A 22,320-nucleotide genomic window follows, 5' to 3' on the forward strand; every position below is an offset into this window, starting at 1 on the left:
CAGCGTTTCCTCTCACGTGCCACGCACGCTCCTCCGTTAGCTCCTCCACTCCCGCACTCCGCACATCGCTGGCCAATAGCGTGCTGAGGTCTTTCGGCCACGTAGCCGATGGCGCGGATCTTCTCTCACCACCCAACGTGGCTCAGCCTCTTAACTTCCCCAACTGCCCCGATCTCTTCCGGGCTCCCACATATATCCATTCCCCCCACGTGACCCTGACTCCTCCCCTTCCGGATCGTCAGATCCAGCCTTCCCATACTACCCTGCTGGCTCCGCCCCCATTCACCTCGCCTCCCATTGGAGCCGAGGTGAACGGTGGCCCCTCCCACACGCCCTGCAGACCAGGCTTCGCCCCCCAATACCCCGGGCCGTGTGATTGGGCCAGAGCCCAGCAACAACCCGATTTACGCTCGCATTACACATGGAGTCCTCCCTGACACAACACGCTCTCGGCCCATGTGTGGTGTAGTAGAGGTGTGAGGAGGGATGAAAGGTTTGAGGCGCGAGGGGTGGACATACCAAGAGCGTTTCCCGAACAGTATTTTAACGCACTGGGGTCGGACCACGCGGACAACCTCGACGGGGCCCTTCCAGGGTTTAAGCAGCTTAGGAAACGTTGCTAGGGGTACCTGAGGGCAATGAAGCCAAGCCCGGTCCCCTTCAACCCATGCATGGTGAGACGTACGAAGGCCACACAGGCGTTCGTTAGCCAGCTGGCGTGCCTCTGAGTTAGATTTCGCGGCCTCCCGGGCCTCCAAGTGGTGAGCATTAGCACGGACTTGATCGGCCGTCTTGGACTTGGCCGAAGGCTGTTTGATACGCAGCTGCACATCTACCGGGGGGCAGACTTCCCTGCCATACATGAGGTAGAATGGCGAAAACCTCGTCACCGCATGGGGCGCCATCCTATATGCAGCCAGCACGCCGGAGATGTGGAGGTCCCAATCAATCTGTGACTCGCATACCTGGTGGCTCAACATAGAGGTGAGCGTCCGGTGGAGGCGCTCAACCATACCATCCATTTGAGGATGATATTGCGAAGTGCGAATCTTATGTGTGCCCAACAAGTTTCACACATCCCGCAACTGGGTGGATGAAAATTTTTCCCTTGATCGGTCAGCAGTTCGGGAGCACCCTTATCCAAGACGTAGACGTGGAAAAAGGCCTCCGTGATGGCTGCCGCCGATTGGTTGGATAGAGGCCAGGCCATGGCCCATCGGGTGAAATATTCTACTCAAATCAACAGGTACTTATTACCTCGCGGAGTAGCCAGAAATGGGCCCAAAAGGTGGGCAAGACGGCCTCGCGGGTGGCTTACGGCGAGCACATTCAGTGCAGCCTTAAAGGAGGTCAGCCACATCTCTAGCCATACCCGGCCAAAAAAAACTCCAGTTGGAGAGTGGTGTAATAAAGGACTCCTTCACAAGATGTTGCTCTCCGTTGGTCCTTTATTGGGTTCTTTCCTCGCGCCCGCTGGTCCTCGCTCCAACCCTCGCCGTCTCCGTCCCCGTGCGCCCCGCGCACACTCCGTGTGGCTCTCGCCACGCCGTCTCCGTCGGCCCCTCCGTGTGCTCTTTCCTCACCCGCCCCGGGCCACACCGCCCTTCGGGTACCCCGCACACTCCGCTGGCTCTCTCTATCTCCATGCGATCCCGCACGCTCCGCTGGCCTGGCCGCACCCCGCGCACGCTGGACTGCAGTGCGCCTATGACCCCCGACCACGTGGCAATGGCGCCACTTCTCCCTCCACCGCCAGCGTGGCTCCCTCCGTGGTTCACTCTCTTCTCTCCCTCTCTCCCCTTCCGTCTCTCTCCTTATATCCCCCTCTCTCACGTGACCCAAACTCCACCTTCTATCCTGCCTCCGCCTCCGCCCCCCCCCCCCCCCCGTTCACCCCACTCCCATTGGAGCGAGGTGAGCAGTGGCTCCTCCCACACGCTCCGCCTCCCAATAACCCGGCGCGTGTGAGCGGCGCGGAGGCCAGCAAGCACCCTGTTCTTGCTCGCATTACAGTAGCAAGCATTTTGTGGACGCCCAAATGAAGAAGGTGCTCGTGGGTAGCCCAAACAATTTTACCCCGCAGGGACGTGGGCACCACAAGTTTAAACGCTCGCGAGCTGCCATCCCACTGCATGAGGAGGCCATCCCGTATGACGAATGAAACGGGGCCACCCCGGCCACCATCCTCGAGTGACTCCCTAGCACGGCGGCATAAGCCGAGGGGGGAGACGTCTTCCATTTGAAGATCCCCATTCGTCTGAACTTAGGCCCAACAGCGCGTCTTGTGCAACGGGCGCGCTGGACGCCTCCTGGCCGTCAATGACAGGACCCGCTGTGGCAGCGAGGGACAGAGGCGTACCCTGGGCAGGAGGCTTACACCGCCCTGAACCCAAGAAGAAAGCACATTTCCCAACGAGGGGTAACCGTGACAACCCGTCAGCATTACCGTGCCGAATACCCTTCCGGTAGACAACCGTAAATGAATAGTCTTGGAGGACCTCCAGCCAGCCCGACAATTGGCCCGATGGCTGATTGACCTTCAAGGCATACTGGAGCGCTGCGTGGTCCGAACGTACAGTAAAGTGTCTACTGTACAGGTACGGCCGGTAATTCTGGACGAAGAAGACAATGGCGAGGAGTTCGTGACGGGTTACACAATAGCGCTGCTCTGCGGGGGATAGTACACGGCTGCCATAGGCCACGATGCGCTCCACACCATTGACCACTTGTGACAACACCCTCCCTATGCCCGTATTACTGGCGTCCATGTCCAAAATGAATGGCACGGAGAAGTCGGGTTACCACAAGGGAGGTGCTTCAATCGGGGCCTTACGGATGACATCAAACGAGGCCTGTTCTGCCTCCCCCCAGTGGAATTTTGTCCCTTTTGCCATCAACACATGGAGGGGCTTAGCCATAGACGCACACCCCACGACAAACCACCAATAATATGAGGCAAAGCCCACAAAACTGCGCACATCCCCAACAGAGGTGGGGATGGGTTAAGAGCGGACGCAGTCGGTTTTTTCGGGGTCTGTAGCAATGCCGAAGCGACTGACGATGTGGCCAAGATAACGAACGGAATCGCGCATGAGGTGGCATTTTTGAGGTTTAAATTTTTAATTTGCTGCTCGCATTTTGAGGAAGACCGCTCGCAACCATTCGAGATGCTCATCGAAGGTGCGGCTGAAAACGATGACATCGTCGAGGTAAATCAGGCAGAAATCCCACTGGAGCCCAGCGAGGACCAGCTCCATCAGGTGCTGGAACGTCGCTGGAGCCAAGTGCAATCCCATGGGGAGCCGATTAAACTCAAAGAGGCCTTGCGCAGTGTGGAAGGCCGTCTTTGGTTTAGAAGCGTCATCGAGCGGTAATTGCCAAAAGCCGGATAGCAGGTCTAAAGTCAAAAAGTAGCGTGCGCGCTAGGGCGTCGAGCGACTCATCCATGTGGGGGAGTGGATAAGAATCTGCTACCGAGACTTTATTGAGCTTCCGGAAATCTACACAGAAGCGAAGGGTGCCATCAAGCTTTTTAACCAAAACAATGGACGCTCCCCACGGACTGGTGGACGGCGAGATAATATCGGCCGCCAGCATGTCATTGACAGCAATCTGTACGTGCTCTTTCTCTGCCGGGCTTAAGCGGAATGGATTCTGTCGGATAGGCGCAGCATCACCCGTGTCAATGTGGTGACTGAGTAGCTTGGTGCAGTCAATGTCAAATTTACCCTTGCTAAAGACATGAGCGAAGTCACGCAAGAGCGCATGCAATTTAAGACGCTGTGATGGCAAGAAGTTCATACACCACGAACAAAGCGCGTCAATACATTCGGAATCAGGGCGTGAATGCGGGATGGAATGGGCCACATCTTCTAAGTGACCCACCAACGAGTCCCCCACAAGGGCCGGTGATGTGTGTGCAAGCACTGTACCTTAGGGAATAACAGTAGTCCTTGACCATGCATTGAGGACCTTTTGGGTGTGTCTGCGCACCCAAAAGATCCAACCCCCGCACCGCCGTGTTAGAATGACCTGGCAGCACGCCTCCAGAAAGCGCATCCGACGCAAGAGGTTTTCGGAATCGGAGAGGAACGAGCGTTTGACATTCGGCCGGAACGCGAACCGTACGAGACGCCAACGCTTGAACTGTGGCGAACGCCGTGCGCAAGCGAGTGGGTGAGGGCAAAAAAGCCATGCATCGGCTGGAGGGGAGCTCAATACACCCTTGGTCGATGAGAATTTTGATGGGCATTCTTGCCAAAAAGTCCGTGCCCAAGAGGCATGGAACGGCGAGGGTTGACGAAACCAAAACAGGCCTTTCCAATTTAACATCGCCAATGCGGATCTGGACGTCGATCCTACCAGTTATACCCAATGAACACCCATTAGCACGGCACATCAACATTCCGCAGGGGACGACACTTGTCGGGTAAGATGTTGTAAATGAGGTCCGAGATGATGGTCGCCGACGCTCCCTTGTCGACCAACATCCGGACGTCAACCCCCTCAATGGAACCTACGACGGCGGATGATCCTGCGGCCGCAGCGACGACCCTATGGGCCAACTCGGACCACTGACTCGGTCTGAGCGCCCTGTCGCTTACCAACCCCTTCGGATCCCCCCCCTCTGACGCATGGCCACCCTGTGTGGTGTGAATTTAAGAGTTGACTAATTAGTTATGGTTACACAAATAAAAACACTCCTCCCCTACACTGCAGTGAGTGGTTTATGTCATCACGCACTGCTGCAGATGTCAGGCATGGAGTCAGCTACACTCGGGCTGTTATATTTTAAGTACAGTAGTATATGCTTGTCTGTACAATAGGCACCGTAGAACTGTTTAATCGTTCTGTAACTTAATTTGTAATTTTAGTATGATTAGTCTAAAACAATCTACCTGAGTCAACTTGGGCTACAGAGAGTTTATTAACATTGAGTTATGTTTGAGCACTATATTTAATATTTTTCAAGCAACACAGTTGTTTTTGTTTTGATGTCGGTTTTTTTCATTGTGGTCATTTAATTATTTGTTTGACCCAGGTCACTCTTGCAATTGAGACTCTCCTGGTCTCCTGAGTTCTCACATGGTTAAACAAATAAAATGTTAAACTGGAAATTAGTTATCCTGGTAATGTGTTGCAGCGTGTGTGCTCGCTGGTGATGGCCAGTGAAGGTGAACCACCAGATACCATGGCACTGGGGCTGAAGGATCAGGAGTACAGCAAGAAAAAAGAATCTTCCCAGTTGGCCATCCAGTGGATCAACCACTCTCTGTCTGGTTTGCTTACGGGTCAGCAGCCATACAACCAGTCAGAGCTTGACTGCTTGTTGAGGTACATAGAATAATAAAATAATGTCTCACCACGATATCCCTTATACAGGTATCCCTCAATTTACGAACATTCAATTTACGATATGTTGCTTGAAAGCAATTGACAAATTATGGACACTTTTCGATTAATGAAATTTTATTTCCGAGTTGACGAAATTTCACACGCCACGCGCCATGAGATCAAGCAAGAAGCACCCGAGAGGCTGCGTCGTCATCCGCGACAGCGTCACGGTGTCCCTGCAGTGCACCAGTAATGGCTCCACATCACCGACACACTCATTCAAACATGCAGTAGAACTTTTGGGGAGTTCCCTGAAAACGTTCATTATTTTTGTTTTAAAGTATTTCTTATTCAATCGTTTTAATATTTATGTTATCATTTTTGCATTGTTAAAACTGATATAGGTGTATGTTTTTAGGTTAGGAGTACAGTTGGAATGTATTAAATTAAAGCGAAGAGCCGTTCCAATTTACAAACTTTTCTTTCATGCAAGTTTGTTGAAGAACGCAACCCGTTTGTAAATCGAGGGATACCTGTACTCTACTCAAATGTTATCTTTCCCTTGGCAGTCTTACAGATGAATAAAATTATACAAAGCATCTTATCAATAGAAATAATTGACCTTGTCATCATCAACTTTGACGGCGGAAAAGTAGATTTTTGGATATAATAAGGCAACCATTGTGCCAACGATGCTTGATGCAGTTTCAAACGAGACGTCGTATCTAATGGCTAAATTTGGTTGTGAGAACTGATATTCAACTTACACGTGTGCAAAAGACAATTCACTTGTTTGGCTGTCGCGTGACGGAGGTAAGAACACCACGTGGCCTAACCCAATTAAACAATGATGAATCATAATATTGGCTGTGAAAACCTACGTATTAATTTTATGTAAGTAACACAATTTAAAATGAAAAGTTTTTATAGAAGGAGCACGGGCTGATGGACTCATATTTCCTGCACGGTGCAGGGAGTTCCTAAAGGAGAAGCTGTTTGAAGTGCATCAACAACAGGAGCAGGAGGAAGTGATAAGAACAGAGTTCTCGGAGCCCGTGGTGCAACCACCTGCTGTGACAGTGAACAGTGACAAAAAGCCCATCAAGGGTACGCGTAGACACACCGGGTACGCGCAGACACACAGGGTATGCGTGGACACATTGGGTATGACATGACACCAGTAGCACATCTGGAATAAAATTTAGGAAAAGACGTTTTTAAAAAGAATCTCAATGTTTTGACCGAAACTGGTATGCCGGATATGAGGCATATTTCGATGTAAGAATTAAGATAACATCACAAATATTTCCTCCTGCAATATCTACACGTTAACGATGAATACTTGGTGCCTTGTTGCCGATTGCCGCTTGCTTTTCTCCTGCCAAGTGCCTCTCTTTCGTGTCCACTCGCCATGCGCAGGCAAGAAGAGCGCTGCTCTGGAAAAGCCACTCTTTCACAAAGAGATGCGAGCCCCACTACTTCCCGGAAGTGTGGCCATCGGGGCAACATCTATGGCCATCGCCAAGGCCGCAGCCCGACTTAAAAGCTGCCCACTTTACAAGCACATTGCTTCCCTCTCCCACACAGAGGTAAGTGAAGACGCCTTCAATGTGTTTAAATACATTGTATAGGTTTTCGTACTTAACCAAGACATGTTTACTCATTTATGGTGCAATTCATGCAAGCTGAAAGTTTAATTGAAGCAATCCAAAGTTGACCTTTTTCTTGCAAAATATATTTGTGTCCATCCCACCGACAAACAAATATTCCCAATCGTTGAACCCTGCAAATTAGCAATTAAACATCCAGATGAATAGAGATATCATTATTCTCAGGACTAACACAAAAGCAACGACTGAAAATAACGGATTTAAATAACTGAAAAGTAAGCATGCACAATATTAGCAACCAATTAACACAGAATCTGTATATAATTGCATTCCTGCAATATTTTACGGTTGCAATCGGAAGGAAACTGTAATTGCGGTATTGCTGTGACGAAAATTGCAATAAGAGTGATTATGGGAGTAGGAGTTCATTGCTCTTGTAGCTGTGTGTGAGTGAGTGAGGATGCCGTGTGATTGTCATAAAATATGGCTCTTTGGGTGCCATTACAGCCAAATGAAGGGGATATTTGGATAATCTCTCATACATAATTCTAATAATATCGTTGTGTAAGTCAATTAAATAATGATCACACTATAATTATATATTAACGTACAATATAAGTTACATTTTAATATGATATTGTATTATACATGGTGATGGTAGTAATTGTTGGTGTCGCGTACTGCACATGCAGTATTAGTGGAGCGTTAACTGGCATAGTATTTATGATTGTTATTGTTATGAACACTGTCATGAATTGTGATCGTGGTATCACAGTGCATGCTTGTGGTTGAGTTCTTTTGTCAGGTGGGTATTTATTTATTCCAACTCACATTGGCGAACATAGTGATTTAGGCTCACAAAATATGTTCACGGGTGTTCCACATAGCCCGCGTCCCCTGGTTTTCGGCAGCTCTCGTTTCAGCAGCTATGGTTTCTGGCAGGGTTGGTGCAACAGCAGCTGCACAGGAGAGTCACTGTGCGCGAGCACAACGCCTTCTCAACGTGGCTGCTGCTCTTGCTGCTACTGCACATAGAATGTGGCTTTTGGTGACTCAAACCTGGTGGACACAACTGCAGTGATGACATAGGCACATGTTGTATCTTGTTTAATAGGTACAACAAACATTGAAAATTCCAGTCACTATGGTAACGGTGCTGTGCTGTGGAAAAGCCTCACCAGGAAAGCTAAATCTTCTGAAAGAAGTGATGGTTCTGCCAAGACCAGGACTCACAGCTTCACAGGTACTAACACATTTGTGAAACGGATATCATCTTCATGAGCCCTGCTCTATCCACTTGTAGTGTGGTAAAATACGCGGTGCGCATTGTTGGCCGGGGGCAACCGATAGCAGGCAGGTGCGCGTGTGCAATGTGAGGTTGCACGAGCAAACCTCCACCTCATTAAGGGGAGAATTGGGTGCAGACGGGGTCGGCCCGGGTTTGCACGCTGACACCGGAGGTGTTGCCAGGGAGACGTGCTATAAGGGGTGATTGATGGCCTGACAGGCGCCAGCCTCTCTGGCCCTAAAGAGACACAAGGGAGGAGCTGGACAATTGGGAGGGGGATATAAGGAGGTGCGTGAGAGCGGAGCGGGAGTTCGGGTTGCTGGGACCAAGGTGAAGAGATCTCGCCGCTGCCGCTCAAGCCAGGGATGGACCTCAACCCTCACGAGTCGCCGGGCGGGTGATGGTTGATCCCCCCCGCCCGGATCGGACGAGTGAATGGGTCTGAGGGAACGTAGGCATGGGCAGCGGCGCAGAGTGAGTGAAGCTGTGTGCAAGCTCTGTGTGAGCGCTGCTGGGTGCAAGCCTCTGTGTGAGTGCTACTGTGTGCAAGCCTCTGTGTGAGTGCTGCTGAGTGCAAGCCTCTGTGTGAGTGCTGCTGAGTGCAAGCTCTGTGTGAGCGCAGCTGTGTGCAAGCACTGTGTGCTGAGCTGTGATGCGGAGCTGCTGAGAGGAAGAGCTGCCGCAGGCAGGTTAGCGAGGTGTAAAGTAGATAGGGGAAGTTAGTTAACAAAAGTGACCGTATAGACAGAGACAGGAGTGCCTACAACTGGTGCAAGAATAGAGTAATACAGTGTAAGCAGGTGACCTGTAATAACGTGTCCGACTGAGTGATTTTACAAGGCACTACACACTACTGGATGAAGGCCTCCCCAAGTCCTCCCTGTATATTATCGTCTCGCAATGTAAACAATCCATTGAGTTGATTGCATATGTCCATCTCTGCTGTGAACATCTTCCCGAGAGCTTTCCCCTCTCTTGGCAGTCTCTCCATCATTAATCTCAACCATTGGCTATCATCCCCATTTTCTGGTTTGTCCTGCCCAAGCCCTTTGTTAATTAACAGTCAAACTGATTCTAGATTTGAAGCTTTCATGACTGCAAGGATTCATACTCTTAGTTTTTTCGGTAAAGTCACGTAGGTAAAAAATGAAATTAAAATTAATAAAAATAAAATAATAAAAATCACGACGTTTCGGAGGCAACACAAGTCTCCGTCATCAGATGGGACCGTCACAGCCAGATTTGCTGTATCAAGTGAGACGGGGATTCCAATATGCAAGTTCTTAAATACAAGTTAAGGGGGAGGAGAAGGGGGGGGGGAGCTTATCAGAATGTGGTAGCCAATGAATGGAACGTATTGGGAGGGGGGGGGGGGCTAAAAGAGAGCACGAGGTGTAAGTAGACGTAGACGTGGACGTGTTTGTGCGCAAGCCCCTGTTGGTGCACATGATAACGTAATGGAAGGGGGGAGGGCGGGGCTAAAAGAGAGTACGAGGTGTAACTGTACGTGGACCTGTTTGTGCACAAGTACCTGTTGGTGCACATGATAGAAGAGAACGAAAATGCCCATGTTGTTTTTACCAGTGTTGGCTGACAATCAAATACGAAAAAGGAGAGTACTGTTAAACGTTGGGGATGTTAACACTCGGTAAAGTAAAATAGTGCCTGTCAGATAAGATGGTCCAAAAATGTGTAGTTAAATCTTTTTTGCATGGTTAATAACATCTTTTCAATGATTACTAAGTTTGTACCCATCATCACGGTTGAAATTATGCCTGTGTTTGTATATCTGAATGGCTTCGTATACAAACCTTTGATGGTAGCCAGAGGGTTTGCAGAGCACCTTGGTCTCGGAAAAAACAATATCATGAGAGCCCACCGCGTTGTAGCAATGATCGGCAACGGCGGAAGACTCAATTTTGCCGTGTTTCAAATATGACTTGTGCTCGCGGACACGATCAGAGACATTACAGTACATAAAATCCGTGATCTAATTCCATCTGTGAAGGATGTCATCCCTGACTTGCAATACCCTGGAGTCCATAAACTGAGTTGCAGCTATGGTGATTGTTACATTGGGGAAACGAAACGTCATGTGCACAAACAGGTCCACGTACAGTTACACCTCATGCTCTCTTTTAGCCCCGCCCCCCTTCCAATACGTTATCATGTGCACCAACAGCGGCTTGCGCACAAACACGTCTACGTCTACTTACACCTCGTGCTCTCTTTTAGCCCCGCCCCCCTTCCAATACGTTATCATGTGCACCAACAGGGGCTTGCGCACAAACACGTCTACGTCTACTTACACCTCGTGCTCTCTTTTAGCCCTGCCCCCCTTCCAATACGTTATCATGTGCACCAACAGGGGCTTGCGCACAAACACGTCTACGTCTACTTACACCTCGTGCTCTCTTTTAGCCCCGCCCCCCTTCCAATACGTAAGCATGTGCACCAAAAGGGGCTTGCGCTCAAACACGTCTACGTCTACTTAGACCTCGTGCTCTCTTTTAGCCCCCCCCCTCCCAATACGTTCCATTCATTGGCTACAACATTCTGATAAGCTCCCCCCCCTCTCCTCCCCCTTAACTTGTATTTAAGAACTTGCATCTTGGAATCCCTGCCTCACTTGATACAGCAAATCTGGCTGTGACGGTCCCACCTGATGACGGAGACTTGTGTTGCCTCCGAAACGTCGTGATTTTTATTGTTTTATTTTTATTAATTTTAATTTCATTTTTTACCTACGTGACTTTACCGAAAAAACTAAGAGTAGTCAAACCGATGTCTCTAACCTGTGTGTGCTCTCTAAATCACGTGTTTACTCTTTATTTCTCGCAGTGTAATTCCGAGTTTGCACCTCTCCATTCTCTGCACCGTTTGTCATTGCCGTTGTTTCTGATTCATTAGTCATAGCTCAATATGCGTATTACATGGATTTGTTTTTCTTTATGGATATTTATATGCTGCCTTTCATTGTAAAATTGTGTGCCCTCTTGTTTGTATTTATGTATGTTGAACTTCTTATGCACCGTACGTAGCCAAGCATTCTAATCGAAGGTAAGGTGTTGGTATAAAGAGAATACTGCCAATATTCTGTATATATTGACCTTTCTTAAGATGTCATCAAGCTAAAATATTGACTTGGGTTTGTTTATTGGTGCACAGTGCCCATCCATAACTAAGTTGATGTTTGCCTTCTCAGGGTCTCAAAATTATTTCTGAAATCCAGCATCAGATCATGAAACACGCAGAAGTGGTTCCCAAAACAGGGGTAAGTTGAATACTATAAATTCAGTTCTCAATAGCTGGAATGGTTACAACAATAATGAACAAAAACCAGCCTATTACGGAATGCAGCTGTTTACTAATTAGTTACTTTCAAGACTTTAGTCTTGCATAGGTGAGAGATAATATTTGGGAAAATAAGCCTAAAACATTCTAACTCGAGGGAACTCCAAACTAGAGCTATAATCAAAAGCCGAAGAAAAAACACTCTAAATCAATGTTCCAAACATATCCTGTTCCCTGTTCTGCCATAGTAACTTCACGTAACTTTGCGTTGTATTTCTGTTTGCCCATCTGTACAGTACAATGCAACGAGTATTATATACAACTATTGTTAAGACATCCTCACTCATGGTCGGTCTACACATCACTTGTAAGAAATGGTGGTGGATGAACTTGGTTTGTATGTATGGCTTTTGAACTTCTTTCGCACCGTACGTAGCCAACCGTGTTAATCGGAGGTGTGGGGGATTGTGTTCCCTATGAGACGGTGCACGTGGTCGGTGCTGTGGGGGCCCCGCTGATTGGATGCGACAAACTGGAGAGGCCTCTGGAGATCGTTGAGGAGGTGGCAAGGAGCCTGGGTCTCACAGCAGGCGTCGACTTCCACTTGGCCCTCAACTGTGCCGCTCACGAAGTCATGGACTATGTGAGTGCCACACAGCACACAGCGCAGCAATCTCAAAGCGTAGCTTGTCTGGATCTTCACCCGCTGATTTCTGCAGGCAAAGATTCATGTTTCACTTATTATTTTGCAGGTCACTGTAGACTGGCATAGGCATGTGACGAGTAGCCACAACCACAGCAGGAGGTATACTGGATGTGGTGAGCAGATCCAGGTAGACCCAGTTGAATTAGGCCCTGACTAAATGGTTTGAATCAGCCCCTGATGTGTTCTGGATACAAACTTTAAAAAAGATAATTCACTTTAATAATTTAACTTTCTTGGTCTACATAATTGCATAAAGACAAATATTTCTCCCACAGCTCACACATCTGCCTTTTGCTGGCAAAGATGAAATGGCTCCTCCATGTGGTCAAGATGTTGGTAGATATGAACCAGATAGATTCAGAAAAAAATAGGTTCTGCTAAGGAGTACATGTGCAGGAGGGGGTAAGGCCGGTTACTGAAAACAAGCATTGGCGCGGTCTCCATGAGTCCGGTGACCAAGGAGAATAGTATACCTAAGGCCAGATGGTGGGAGATTGTCAGGGCAGATCTTTGAGGTCTGCTGCATGCCTACTGTGCAGCAGCCACAGGGTCTAGCGGAGGGTTGAAAGCCCTGGTGTAGTGCGGTGGCATCGACAGCTTTGGCCGTGATGATGTCTTGATCTTGTTTGCACATGGCCGCGTGTGTTTGTCGTGTTACACAGGAGAAGAGCCGCTATGAGGTTGCCAGTGGGTCATTCAAAGCCACTACCGACATGGTGGAGCTGTACGCACAGCTGCTGGACCAGCACCCAGCTGTCGTAGCGCTCATCGACCCCCTGTGCCCTGAGGTACCGTTTGTGAGCAGTAAGCGGTGTGAACTCAACGCTGTTCTCATACGGTTGTCGTCCTCAGCCGTGATCTATCCACTGGGCGATGATGAAGGCCAACCCACCTTGTCGCCATCTCCCATACTCTTGCGAATACTGTCTCGTTTGCACATGTTGGTATGTGGCTTTTTATTATCAGTTCAAAATTATGCAAGGGTAAATATGCAAGTGAGAGGAGGGAGCAACACTGCAGCATGCTGGCACGAAAATGTCATGTTGAAAGGTGTATTGGTATAGATGCAGAGATGCTCAGTAAGACAGAACATGGGACGCTATGAAGGCATGGAGAGATGTTACCAACCAACGAGGCAGTACCTGGACATGGAGGCTGATGATGCAGTCAGCGGTTAAATCGCTTTCTCGGTGAATGTGCTTGAGTAACGGTAGGTGTGGTGGTAGCTCTGTGGAAACGTTCATGGTTTGTCTCAAGTACAAGTCACAAATTTACTAATGTTAATTTTTTTCAAGTAATTTTTTTCCATTCTAAATGTAAACCTTTTTACCAATTTGCCTGTGGGAATCTTTTCCCAGGACCATGAGCAGTGGCGTAGGCTCAGCTCAGCTGTTGGTGGAAAATGTTTCATTTTCAATGAAAATTCCTGTCGCCTGGCTGAACTGGACAATTTGGAACACATAACAGGAACACTGAAGGCTACCGGTGTGATTATCAAACACACCAACCAAGTGACCGTCTCTGACTTGCTGCAGGCTTCGAGATACTTGCAAGGTAAGAAGGCATCGTTTTTTGCTCACTTTCTTTATCACTGGTGATCCATGTTAAACTCATTATCATCAATTGTAACTAATATAGCACCTCGCATCCGCATGGCAGGCGTCAAAGGTCCCGAAACGGTTTTGACATCGAAACCCACACAAGGATAACAGAACCATGTGAGGCCTTACAAGGACTGTCTCCACTTTATATTCAGCAGCTAATTCAGTCTTGTGCCCCTTCAAGATCTTTAAGATCTACTTGTGGTGCCCTTCTACATATACCTCCATCTCTGCTGTGCTCTTGGAGTGATCGGGCACTTACTGTGGTGGCCCCCCAGTTTTGGAACTCCTTCCTGGTGGCCCCCCAGTTGTGGGTCTCCCTAATAGGGGAGATGAGGCTCCGATAGTGTAAATACCACTAAGTTTCGACGAAAAACAAAATTTTAAAACAACTTTCATCGCATCAGCTTTGGTCCTTTCTGGCTCTTATTTTCCCGCAGGGTTCTCTCTTTATTACCTTTGTCCTTTTCATGCACAGCACCTGGAGACTTTGTGAAAGACACTTAATAAGTGTAAATTAATATTATTATCTGAGCATGGTACTTGACCACCCTGTTCTGGGCCCTTTTGGCCTTCATAGGTGCCCACTGGCAACATTTACTCATGTATCCAACCTAACGATGTCATTTTGTTGTGTGTGTGTGTGTGTATTAGGCAAAGGGTTGTGTGTTGCTTTTGGAGCGTGTTCTGGAGATACACCAGATGGTAGTTTGGTGGACATGGTAAGATTGTGGAGGAATATTAACAGAAACAAGGATTCCAAGGACATAAAATTGGTTCAGTGTTTGTGTGTTTTACATCGGGTCCTTACTACAGACAGAGGGTTTTATCACTACTCCCTGCGTTACGAGAGGTGCATTTCTTAAAAAATGTAACTCTTGTCAATGCTGTGGTCTATTCCACGTATGTAATGCGATGATTTTTTTTATTTTTCCAACATCAGGGTTACTCTTTCTGTAGCACTCAACATTGTTTTCCCTTTGAAAATTAATTTGATGTAGAGAATATTCCCTCACTGTGTGCATTTGTTGGAATTTTCCACTTCTGCCAGCTGATGTTGCAATTAATCACATCTTCAATGTTTTGTTGTTGTACTTTTCAACTTGGCCTGAATCCTCCATGACCCTTTCCTGATAGCAATCGTATGCATTGCTTATTACGTTTTTTTAAAAATCAGGCACAGTGGGATCAGCAGTAATGTATGTATGTATATTGAACTTCTTTCACACCATATGTAGCTACCTGTGCGAACCGGAGTTGCGGGGAAAAGATTACAAACTAAACACAAAAAGCAGTTTTCAAGAAATTACTTTTCAATCTAGCTTTAAAAGTGCATAGCTCCAGTGGCTTCCTCATATCGGAAGGAAGAGCGTTCCAGACGGCCGCAGAAGCGCATCTGAACGTGCGCGACGCGGTGGCCGTCTTTGTTCGATGGCCAGCCAGAAGCTGCTTGACCCACTCTCTCTTAGCTGAGCCTAATAGAGAGTGGTCAAGTGGGAGCTGGAGCATGATTACCTGAGTTGGAGGTACCGAGTGACGTTTGATGCGCGTCGGCGTTTGTTGCACGAAGGCCCTTGGCATGGGGGCCTCTTTCTTGATCCTTGGAGGTGTTCTCCGTGGCGAGAGGGTGGCGCGCTACAATCACCTGGTGAAGATTGAGTGGGAGCTGCTGAAAGGAGACATGCTTGGTATGTATTTATGAGTGTACAGTGAGGGAAAAAAGTATTTGATCCCCTGCTGATTTTGTAAGTTTGCCCACTGACAAAGAAATGATCAGTCTATAATTTTAATGGTAGGTTTATTTGAACAGTGAGAGACAGAATAACAACAACAAAAATCCAGAGAAACGCATGTCAAAAATGTTATAAATTGATTTGCATTTTAATAAGGGAAATAAGTATTTGACCTCCTCTCAATCAGAAAGATTTCTGGCTCCCATGTGTCTTTTATACAGGTAACGAGCTGAGATTAGGAGCACACTCTTAAAGGGAGTGCTCCTAATCTCACTTTGTTACCTGTGTAGGACTCGTACTCCGGTTGTCTTTCTCGTTCCGTTTATTAGCACTTTAGAGTTCACACCTTCTCCTCATCACCGCTCCGTGTTTCCCCGTTCGCTCCGTTACACTATCCGCCATCAATGACACTCTATGTCTCGTCCGTTCGCTCTCCTGCTCTCCCAAGGTCCGTTACTCCGCTGCTACCCTACTCTGTATTCCTCCGATGCACTGCTACCACTGCTGCTGCACTCTGCGTTCTTTCTCTCCACTGCTACCGTACTCTGTCCTATCTCTCTACGTTCTCTCTATCCACTGCTACCGTACTCTGTCATATCTCTATCCACTGTTACCGTACTCTATCCTATCTCTATCCACTGCTACCCTTATCGTATCTTCACTACTCACTCCTGCTCCATCTCTCTCCCTGGCACCAACCGCTCCAGCTCCAATCCCAACCAAGACTCCCGTCTCTCCGTTACGCTATCCTTTTATCCCCACACCAATCAGTCCCAATCAATTATCTCACCCCCCGCTTCGCCACTCGCCCCCAGGCCCCCAGCCTCACGTGACCTTGTTATTCCCGCCAGAGCGGCGCCGGTCATTAACTACTCACCCTCCTAACCAATCACCGGCCTGCGTCCTCGGTTACTCCTAACACCTGTCGCCCATCTTAACGATGTCTCCCTCACGCCCGACAACAACAACCCCGTCCTCAGATACCCCCCACTGTACACTGCTCGCTTGCATAGCAACAGAACAACAACGCGTGGCGCGTCATATTTCAAGTCCTACACCTGTATAAAAGACACCTGTTCACAGAAGCAATCAATCAATCAGATTCCAAACTCCCCACCATGGCCAAGACCAAAGAGCTCTCCAAGGATGTCAGGGACAAGATTGTAGACCTACACAATCCTGGAATGGGCTACAAGACCATCGCCAAGCAGCTTGGTGAGAAGGTGACAACAGTTGGTGCGATTATTCGCAAATGGAAGAAACACAAAAGAACTGTCAATCTCCCTCGGCCTGGGGCTCCATGCAAGATCTCACCTCGTGGAGTTGCAATGATCATGAGAACGGTGAGGAATCAGCCCAGAACTACACGGGAGGATCTTGTCAATGATCTCAAGGCAGCTGGGACCATAGTCACCAAGAAAACAGTTGGTAACACACTACGCCGTGAAGGACTGAAATCCTGCAGCGCCCGCTAGGTCCCCCTGCTCAAGAAAGCACATATACATGCCCGTCTGAAGTTTGCCAATGAACATCTGAATGATTCAGAGGACAACTGGGTGAAAGTGTTGTGGTCAGATGAGACCAAAATGGAGCTCTTTGGCATCAACTCAACTCGCCGTGTTTGGAGGAGGAGGAATGCTGCCTATGACCCCAAGAACACCATCCCCACCGTCAAACATGGAGGTGGAAACATTATGCTTTGGGGGTGTTTTTCTGCTAGAGGGACAGGACAACTTCACCGCATCAAAGGGACGATGGACGGGGCCATGTGCCGTCAAATCTTGGGTGAGAACCTCCTTCTCTCAGCCAGGGCATTGAAAATGGTTGTGGATGGGTATTCCAGCATGGCAATGACCCAAAACACACGGCCAAGGCAACAAAGGAGTGGCTCAAGAAGAAGCACATTAAGGTCCTAGAGTGGCCTAGCCAGTCTCCAGACCTTAATCCCATAGAAAATCTGTGAACTGAGCTGAAGGTTCGAGTTGCCAAACGTCAGCCTCGAAACCTTAATGACTTGGAGAAGATCTGCAAAGAGGAGTGGGACAAAATCCCTCCTGAGATGTGTGCAAACCTGGTGGCCAACTACAAGAAACGTCTGACCTCTGTGATTGCCAACAAGGGTTTTTCCACCAAGTACTAAGTCATGTTTTGCAGAGGGATCAAATACTTATTTCCCTCATTAAAATGCAAATCAATTTATAACATTTTTGACATGCGTTTTTCTGGATTTTGTTGTTGTTATTCTGTCTCTCACTGTTCAAATAAACCTACCATTAAAATTATAGACTGATCATTTCTTTGTCAGTGGGCAAACATACAAAATCAGAAGGGGATCAAATACTTTTTTCCCTCACTGTATGTATGTGTGTATGTTGAACTTCTTTCGCACCATACGTAGCCATTCGTGCTAATGGAGGTGCGGGGGGGGGGGCAGCGTGATACATTGTGGGTGGGCAGGAGTATCAGTCTCAAGTGTGTGACAGTGGTTTGTGCACTGCATTTTGATTCCCAATCATTGACTTATAAAACACTGGCATTTGTTATCTAAAAATTGGCCTTGGCCTCCACTCAAGCTGAATTTTAACTGGAAAAAATGTTCCGCGACAGTGTTGCTTGATACAGTCTTTAGGTGCATAATAGCAAGCAGAGATACATTAATTAAACAATGTCAAATATGTTTTCTAGATGTTCAGTATCTCCAACATGTTCTAGATGGGAGATACCTACTTTGACATTTGAGCCAAGTTTTAAAGTTTGAACTCTACTCCAAACTTACTTCAATTCTCTTCATGAGCCATGCATGATATCAAACATATTGATCTCTTTTAAAATCAGACTTGTGATTTGAAACTTTCGTGACTGCAGGAATCCATACTCTTTGGTTCTTTCGGTAAAGTCACGTAGGTATAAAATAAAATAAATTACGACGTTTCGGGCGCAACACATCAGACTATTGTTGGTCTACCAACGATTCCGAATCTGGTAAAATGTATGCAATTAAACAGTCGATTTTTGTTACGTTTTAATGTTCCAACTGCAAATGCTTTACCAAAAATGTACAATATTCTCTTTTCAGAAATGAGTCAACCGTACACCTTTCCAGTAATCGCCGATGAAAGGAATCCTGATGCTTAGTGAGAGAGAAGCAGTTGTAAGGAATGTCCATGTGCTGATAAGTATGGCTTATTCTGGGATTATTGCTCTCAACTATGAAGTACTACTAATATTTTAGATACAAGTAAAATTATAATTTGTTCTGATAAAAATACAATTTAAAACATTGAAACATTCAGATGTAAAAATAAGCTCAGACTTCTTACCAATGTAACAAATGCTACAAAAATGCGTGGGATGTGTGTGTCGTTGTGGATGTGATGTCTAACAATACACTTTTCTTAAAAAAGTAATTGCTATTGCGTATTCAGTATAGTTTATGTACGAGGAAAACAGTCTTGTTTGTTCAATACAAGACCTTTGTTGAAGACCAGGTAAAAGCCTTGAGACCAAAAGTGTATTTTATTTATTTAAAGGCTTGGCATACACATTTTCATCTCAAGGTACAAGGGCTCACTTTCAAGACTTTCAGAATTATACAATTTGATAGGCTCGGTGGTCATGTTTTATAAAGACTTTCAAGGCAAACTTAGCCCAATGCTTTTTGTTCATTAGTCATTGTAGAGGCGAGAGATAAACTGGACATATTTCGTTGCTTCCTCTTAGTATCTTTCACGCGACGGTCAATGGTATAGTGTATAGCAGATTGTATAAATAGTATAAAATTGTAATGTTTAATGCAATGTATAAGGTAATATACAGTATCGTAATTGTATAGTGAATATACAGCAGTGTGGTATACAGTAGGGTGGGTAGAATAATACTTAGGGTAATATTATAGTCGAAGGTATAGATTGTGTATAGTAATACAGTATATAATTTAATGTTGGGTTTGTCTATGGTAGTATATAGTACGGGGTAGACCCGTGTGATGTAAAGGAAAAAAAGTTTAGCTAGAAGCATACTATATTTTTTGCGACATAGAATTGTAATGTATTACTTACTGTTAGTAGCTCAGCTTATTGGAGAGTATATTTAGTATAATGATGATACTATGTAGTTTATACTTTAGTTTTTTACGTGGTGGTTTAGTAACTGCAGCTACATACTATTAACATTCCTTCCCTTTGTTAATGCTACCCCCATCCCCTCCCTTTGATGCTGCTAATCCTGCATAATGCACGGGCATAATATGACTTTGAAACCCTCCGCCCACCTCCTACGCATTTCCATAAATATGCTAAATTCCTCTTGATATGGAAATTATTTTGTCAAGGCGCTCTCCTTCCCCCTCCAACCCAGCTTAAATATACGCTCCAAGCTTGGTGGTGTTTCATTCTTCACCTGAGGACGGCTGCTTGCATTGTAGCCGAAACGTCGTGAGAATTGTATTTTATTATGTTTAGTTTTTATTATTTTATTATTTCCCTTCTACGTGACTTTGCCGAAAGAACCAAGAAGATGGATTAATTTTTTACAAATTCAGAGAGCAAATGCTTTTGCTTATTTTTTAACATACTTTTTTATAACATGTATTTGCCTCGAAATATTTGCTTATAATTTAAATTTGAAGTTTATATCTATTAATAATTTCACGATGAATCAGTACTTTACACTTATTGTACAATTGTTACTCTTGCATTTGAGATTGTATCCCAGTTGTCCTTTGAAAATGCGTTTTTCTTCATTGGTCGTTCACCCGGTTGAAAAACAAAGGCGACAAATGAATGTGAACCGCGTTTGTGGAGCCAGTTGTCTCTGCAAAGCGTACCACCTCTTATTTTCTGGGTCTTTCGGTAAAGTCACGTAGATAGCTTCAAAGAAAATAAGAAAAAAATTTGACATTTCGATCGCAATACAAGCGTTCGAAAAATCGTAGTTTTTTGTTATTTTCTTTGAACCTATCTACGGGACTTTACCGAAAGACCCAGGGAATATGAATTCCTGCAGTCACGAAAGCTTTAAGTCAAGATTCGTACCACCTTTGTCGTCACACGCGAGGAGAAACCGGCCATGTTGAACACCCTCACTTTGCCACGACGACCACCGGGTTGCGTGAGTGACGTGGAAATGCAGAATCGGAATCTTTGTTTTTCCTGGAAGAATCCGTTGAGCTATGAAGATCTTTTATTCGTGGGTGTCCAGCAGGGGCGGGTCAGCAGTGCAGTGGAACGCTTATTCTCACTGATGCAGTGGGTGCATACTCTTAGTTCTTTCGGTAAAGTCACGTAGGTAAAAAATTAAATTAAAATTAATAAAAATAAAACAATAAAAATCACGACGTTTCGGAGGCAACACAAGCTTCCGTCTTCAGGTGAAACCGTCACAGCAAAATATCTGTACCTTATATAGTGGTTAAGGGGGGAGGAGCCAGGAAGGGCAGCGGGGGAGGAGGAGTTGTGAAGTGGTCAATTACTGCTTTTGTTATACTGCTGGGTGGGTAAATGAATTAGATACGATTAAGCCGCTCTTTGTTATGCTGTTTGTGCGCAAGTCACTGTGGGATGAATGGACTCGTGGTCAGGGACGTGTTGCACAAGTAACTGTGGATGTACATAATAGAAAAGGAGCGGAAATGCCCATGTTTATACCAGTGTTGGCTGACAATAAAGAGTACTGTTAAACGTTAGGGATGTTAACACTCGGTGAAGTAAAATAGTGCCTGTCAGATAAGATGGTCCGAAAGTGTGTAATTCAATCTTTTTTGCATGGTTGATAACATCTTTCCAATGATTACTAAGTTTGTACCCATCATCACGGTTGAAATTATGTCTGTGTTTGTATATCTGAATGGCTTCGTGTACAAACCTTTGATGGTAGCCAGAAGACTTGCAGAGCACCTTAGTCTCGGAGAAAACAATCTCATGAGAGCCCACCGAGTTGTAGCAATGATCGGCAACGGCGGACGACTCAATTTTGCCGTGTTTCAAATCTGACTTGTGCTCGCGGACACGATCAGAGACATGACGTTTCGTTTCCCCAATGTAACAGTCACCACAGCTGCAACTCAGTTTATAGACTCCAGCAGTGGGTGCAGTTGGCAAACCCCATTATCCACGCTTTCCCACGCACTGGACCCCTCTTAACCGCATTAATTGCAGACAAACAACGCGTGCTTCTGATCACGATTGTGCAGCACGCCACCCTCACCCTCGTGTGGCTTTTAAGATCAGTTTGCTGCTCAACTCCTCTCGTCGACTGCTTTTCGCTACTTTATTCCCGCAGAGATGATAGGAAGAAATAAATGAAATAGCAACAAAAAATCTAACCAGAAAACTATAGACAGACATATAAGCAGACAGATATCACCAAGATACATAGAGAGAGTAACAGTTACAGAGAGGGGGATCGTCTCTGTGGGGTGGCCTTAAATAGACAGAGGGGGGCGGAGGCAGAGAGAGGGAGAGGTTAGAGAAAAAATTTACAAATACGTAATCGACCAGGCTATGCGTTAATTGTGTGTTGACCGACTCTCTGTGTTGTATTACATAACATTTCGATATTTTGCTAGGTTATTTAATTTAGTGTGTTCTTTCTCCCTCTCTCCTAATGTTCAAGCCTGCGTTACTTTACTACGCGTCTCTTCGTACTTATTGACATGTAAATTTTTTCTCTAACCCCTCCCTCTTTCTGCCTCCGCCCCCCTCCGTCTATTTAAGGCCACCCACTGTACCTGTGTTACTCTCTCTATGTATCTTGG

The 22,320-nt window shown here is 46.3% G+C and overlaps 1 protein-coding gene across 5 annotated transcripts in view; it reads left to right on the forward strand.

The window, feature by feature from the left end:
• Nucleotides 1-21,293, forward strand: part of ENO4 (enolase 4) — a 28,387-nt gene extending 7,094 nt beyond the window's left edge. For 4 of the 5 annotated variants that reach the window (XM_061569036.1, XM_061569032.1, XM_061569034.1 and 1 more), the window contains exons 4-14: nucleotides 5,144-5,334; nucleotides 6,308-6,441; nucleotides 6,754-6,923; nucleotides 8,059-8,187; nucleotides 11,438-11,506; nucleotides 12,008-12,169; nucleotides 12,895-13,020; nucleotides 13,591-13,786; nucleotides 14,488-14,555; nucleotides 15,404-15,521; nucleotides 18,643-21,293. In XM_061569036.1, coding sequence (XP_061425020.1) covers nucleotides 5,144-5,334; nucleotides 6,308-6,441; nucleotides 6,754-6,923; nucleotides 8,059-8,187; nucleotides 11,438-11,506; nucleotides 12,008-12,169; nucleotides 12,895-13,020; nucleotides 13,591-13,786; nucleotides 14,488-14,555; nucleotides 15,404-15,521; nucleotides 18,643-18,701 — 1,422 coding nt within the window. In that variant the 3' untranslated portion in view covers nucleotides 18,702-21,293. The remainder of the gene's footprint in view (nucleotides 1-5,143; nucleotides 5,335-6,307; nucleotides 6,442-6,753; nucleotides 6,924-8,058; nucleotides 8,188-11,437; nucleotides 11,507-12,007; nucleotides 12,170-12,894; nucleotides 13,021-13,590; nucleotides 13,787-14,487; nucleotides 14,556-15,403; nucleotides 15,522-18,642) is intronic. The other variant, XM_061569033.1, reaches the window with a different exon arrangement.
• Nucleotides 21,294-22,320: the final 1,027 nt, after the last annotated feature.

The sequence above is a fragment of the Lethenteron reissneri genome, chromosome 42, assembly GCF_015708825.2.
Source record: "Lethenteron reissneri isolate LAM-NWPU_2019-01 chromosome 42, ASM1570882v1, whole genome shotgun sequence".
Lineage (NCBI taxonomy): Eukaryota > Metazoa > Chordata > Hyperoartia > Petromyzontiformes > Petromyzontidae > Lethenteron > Lethenteron reissneri.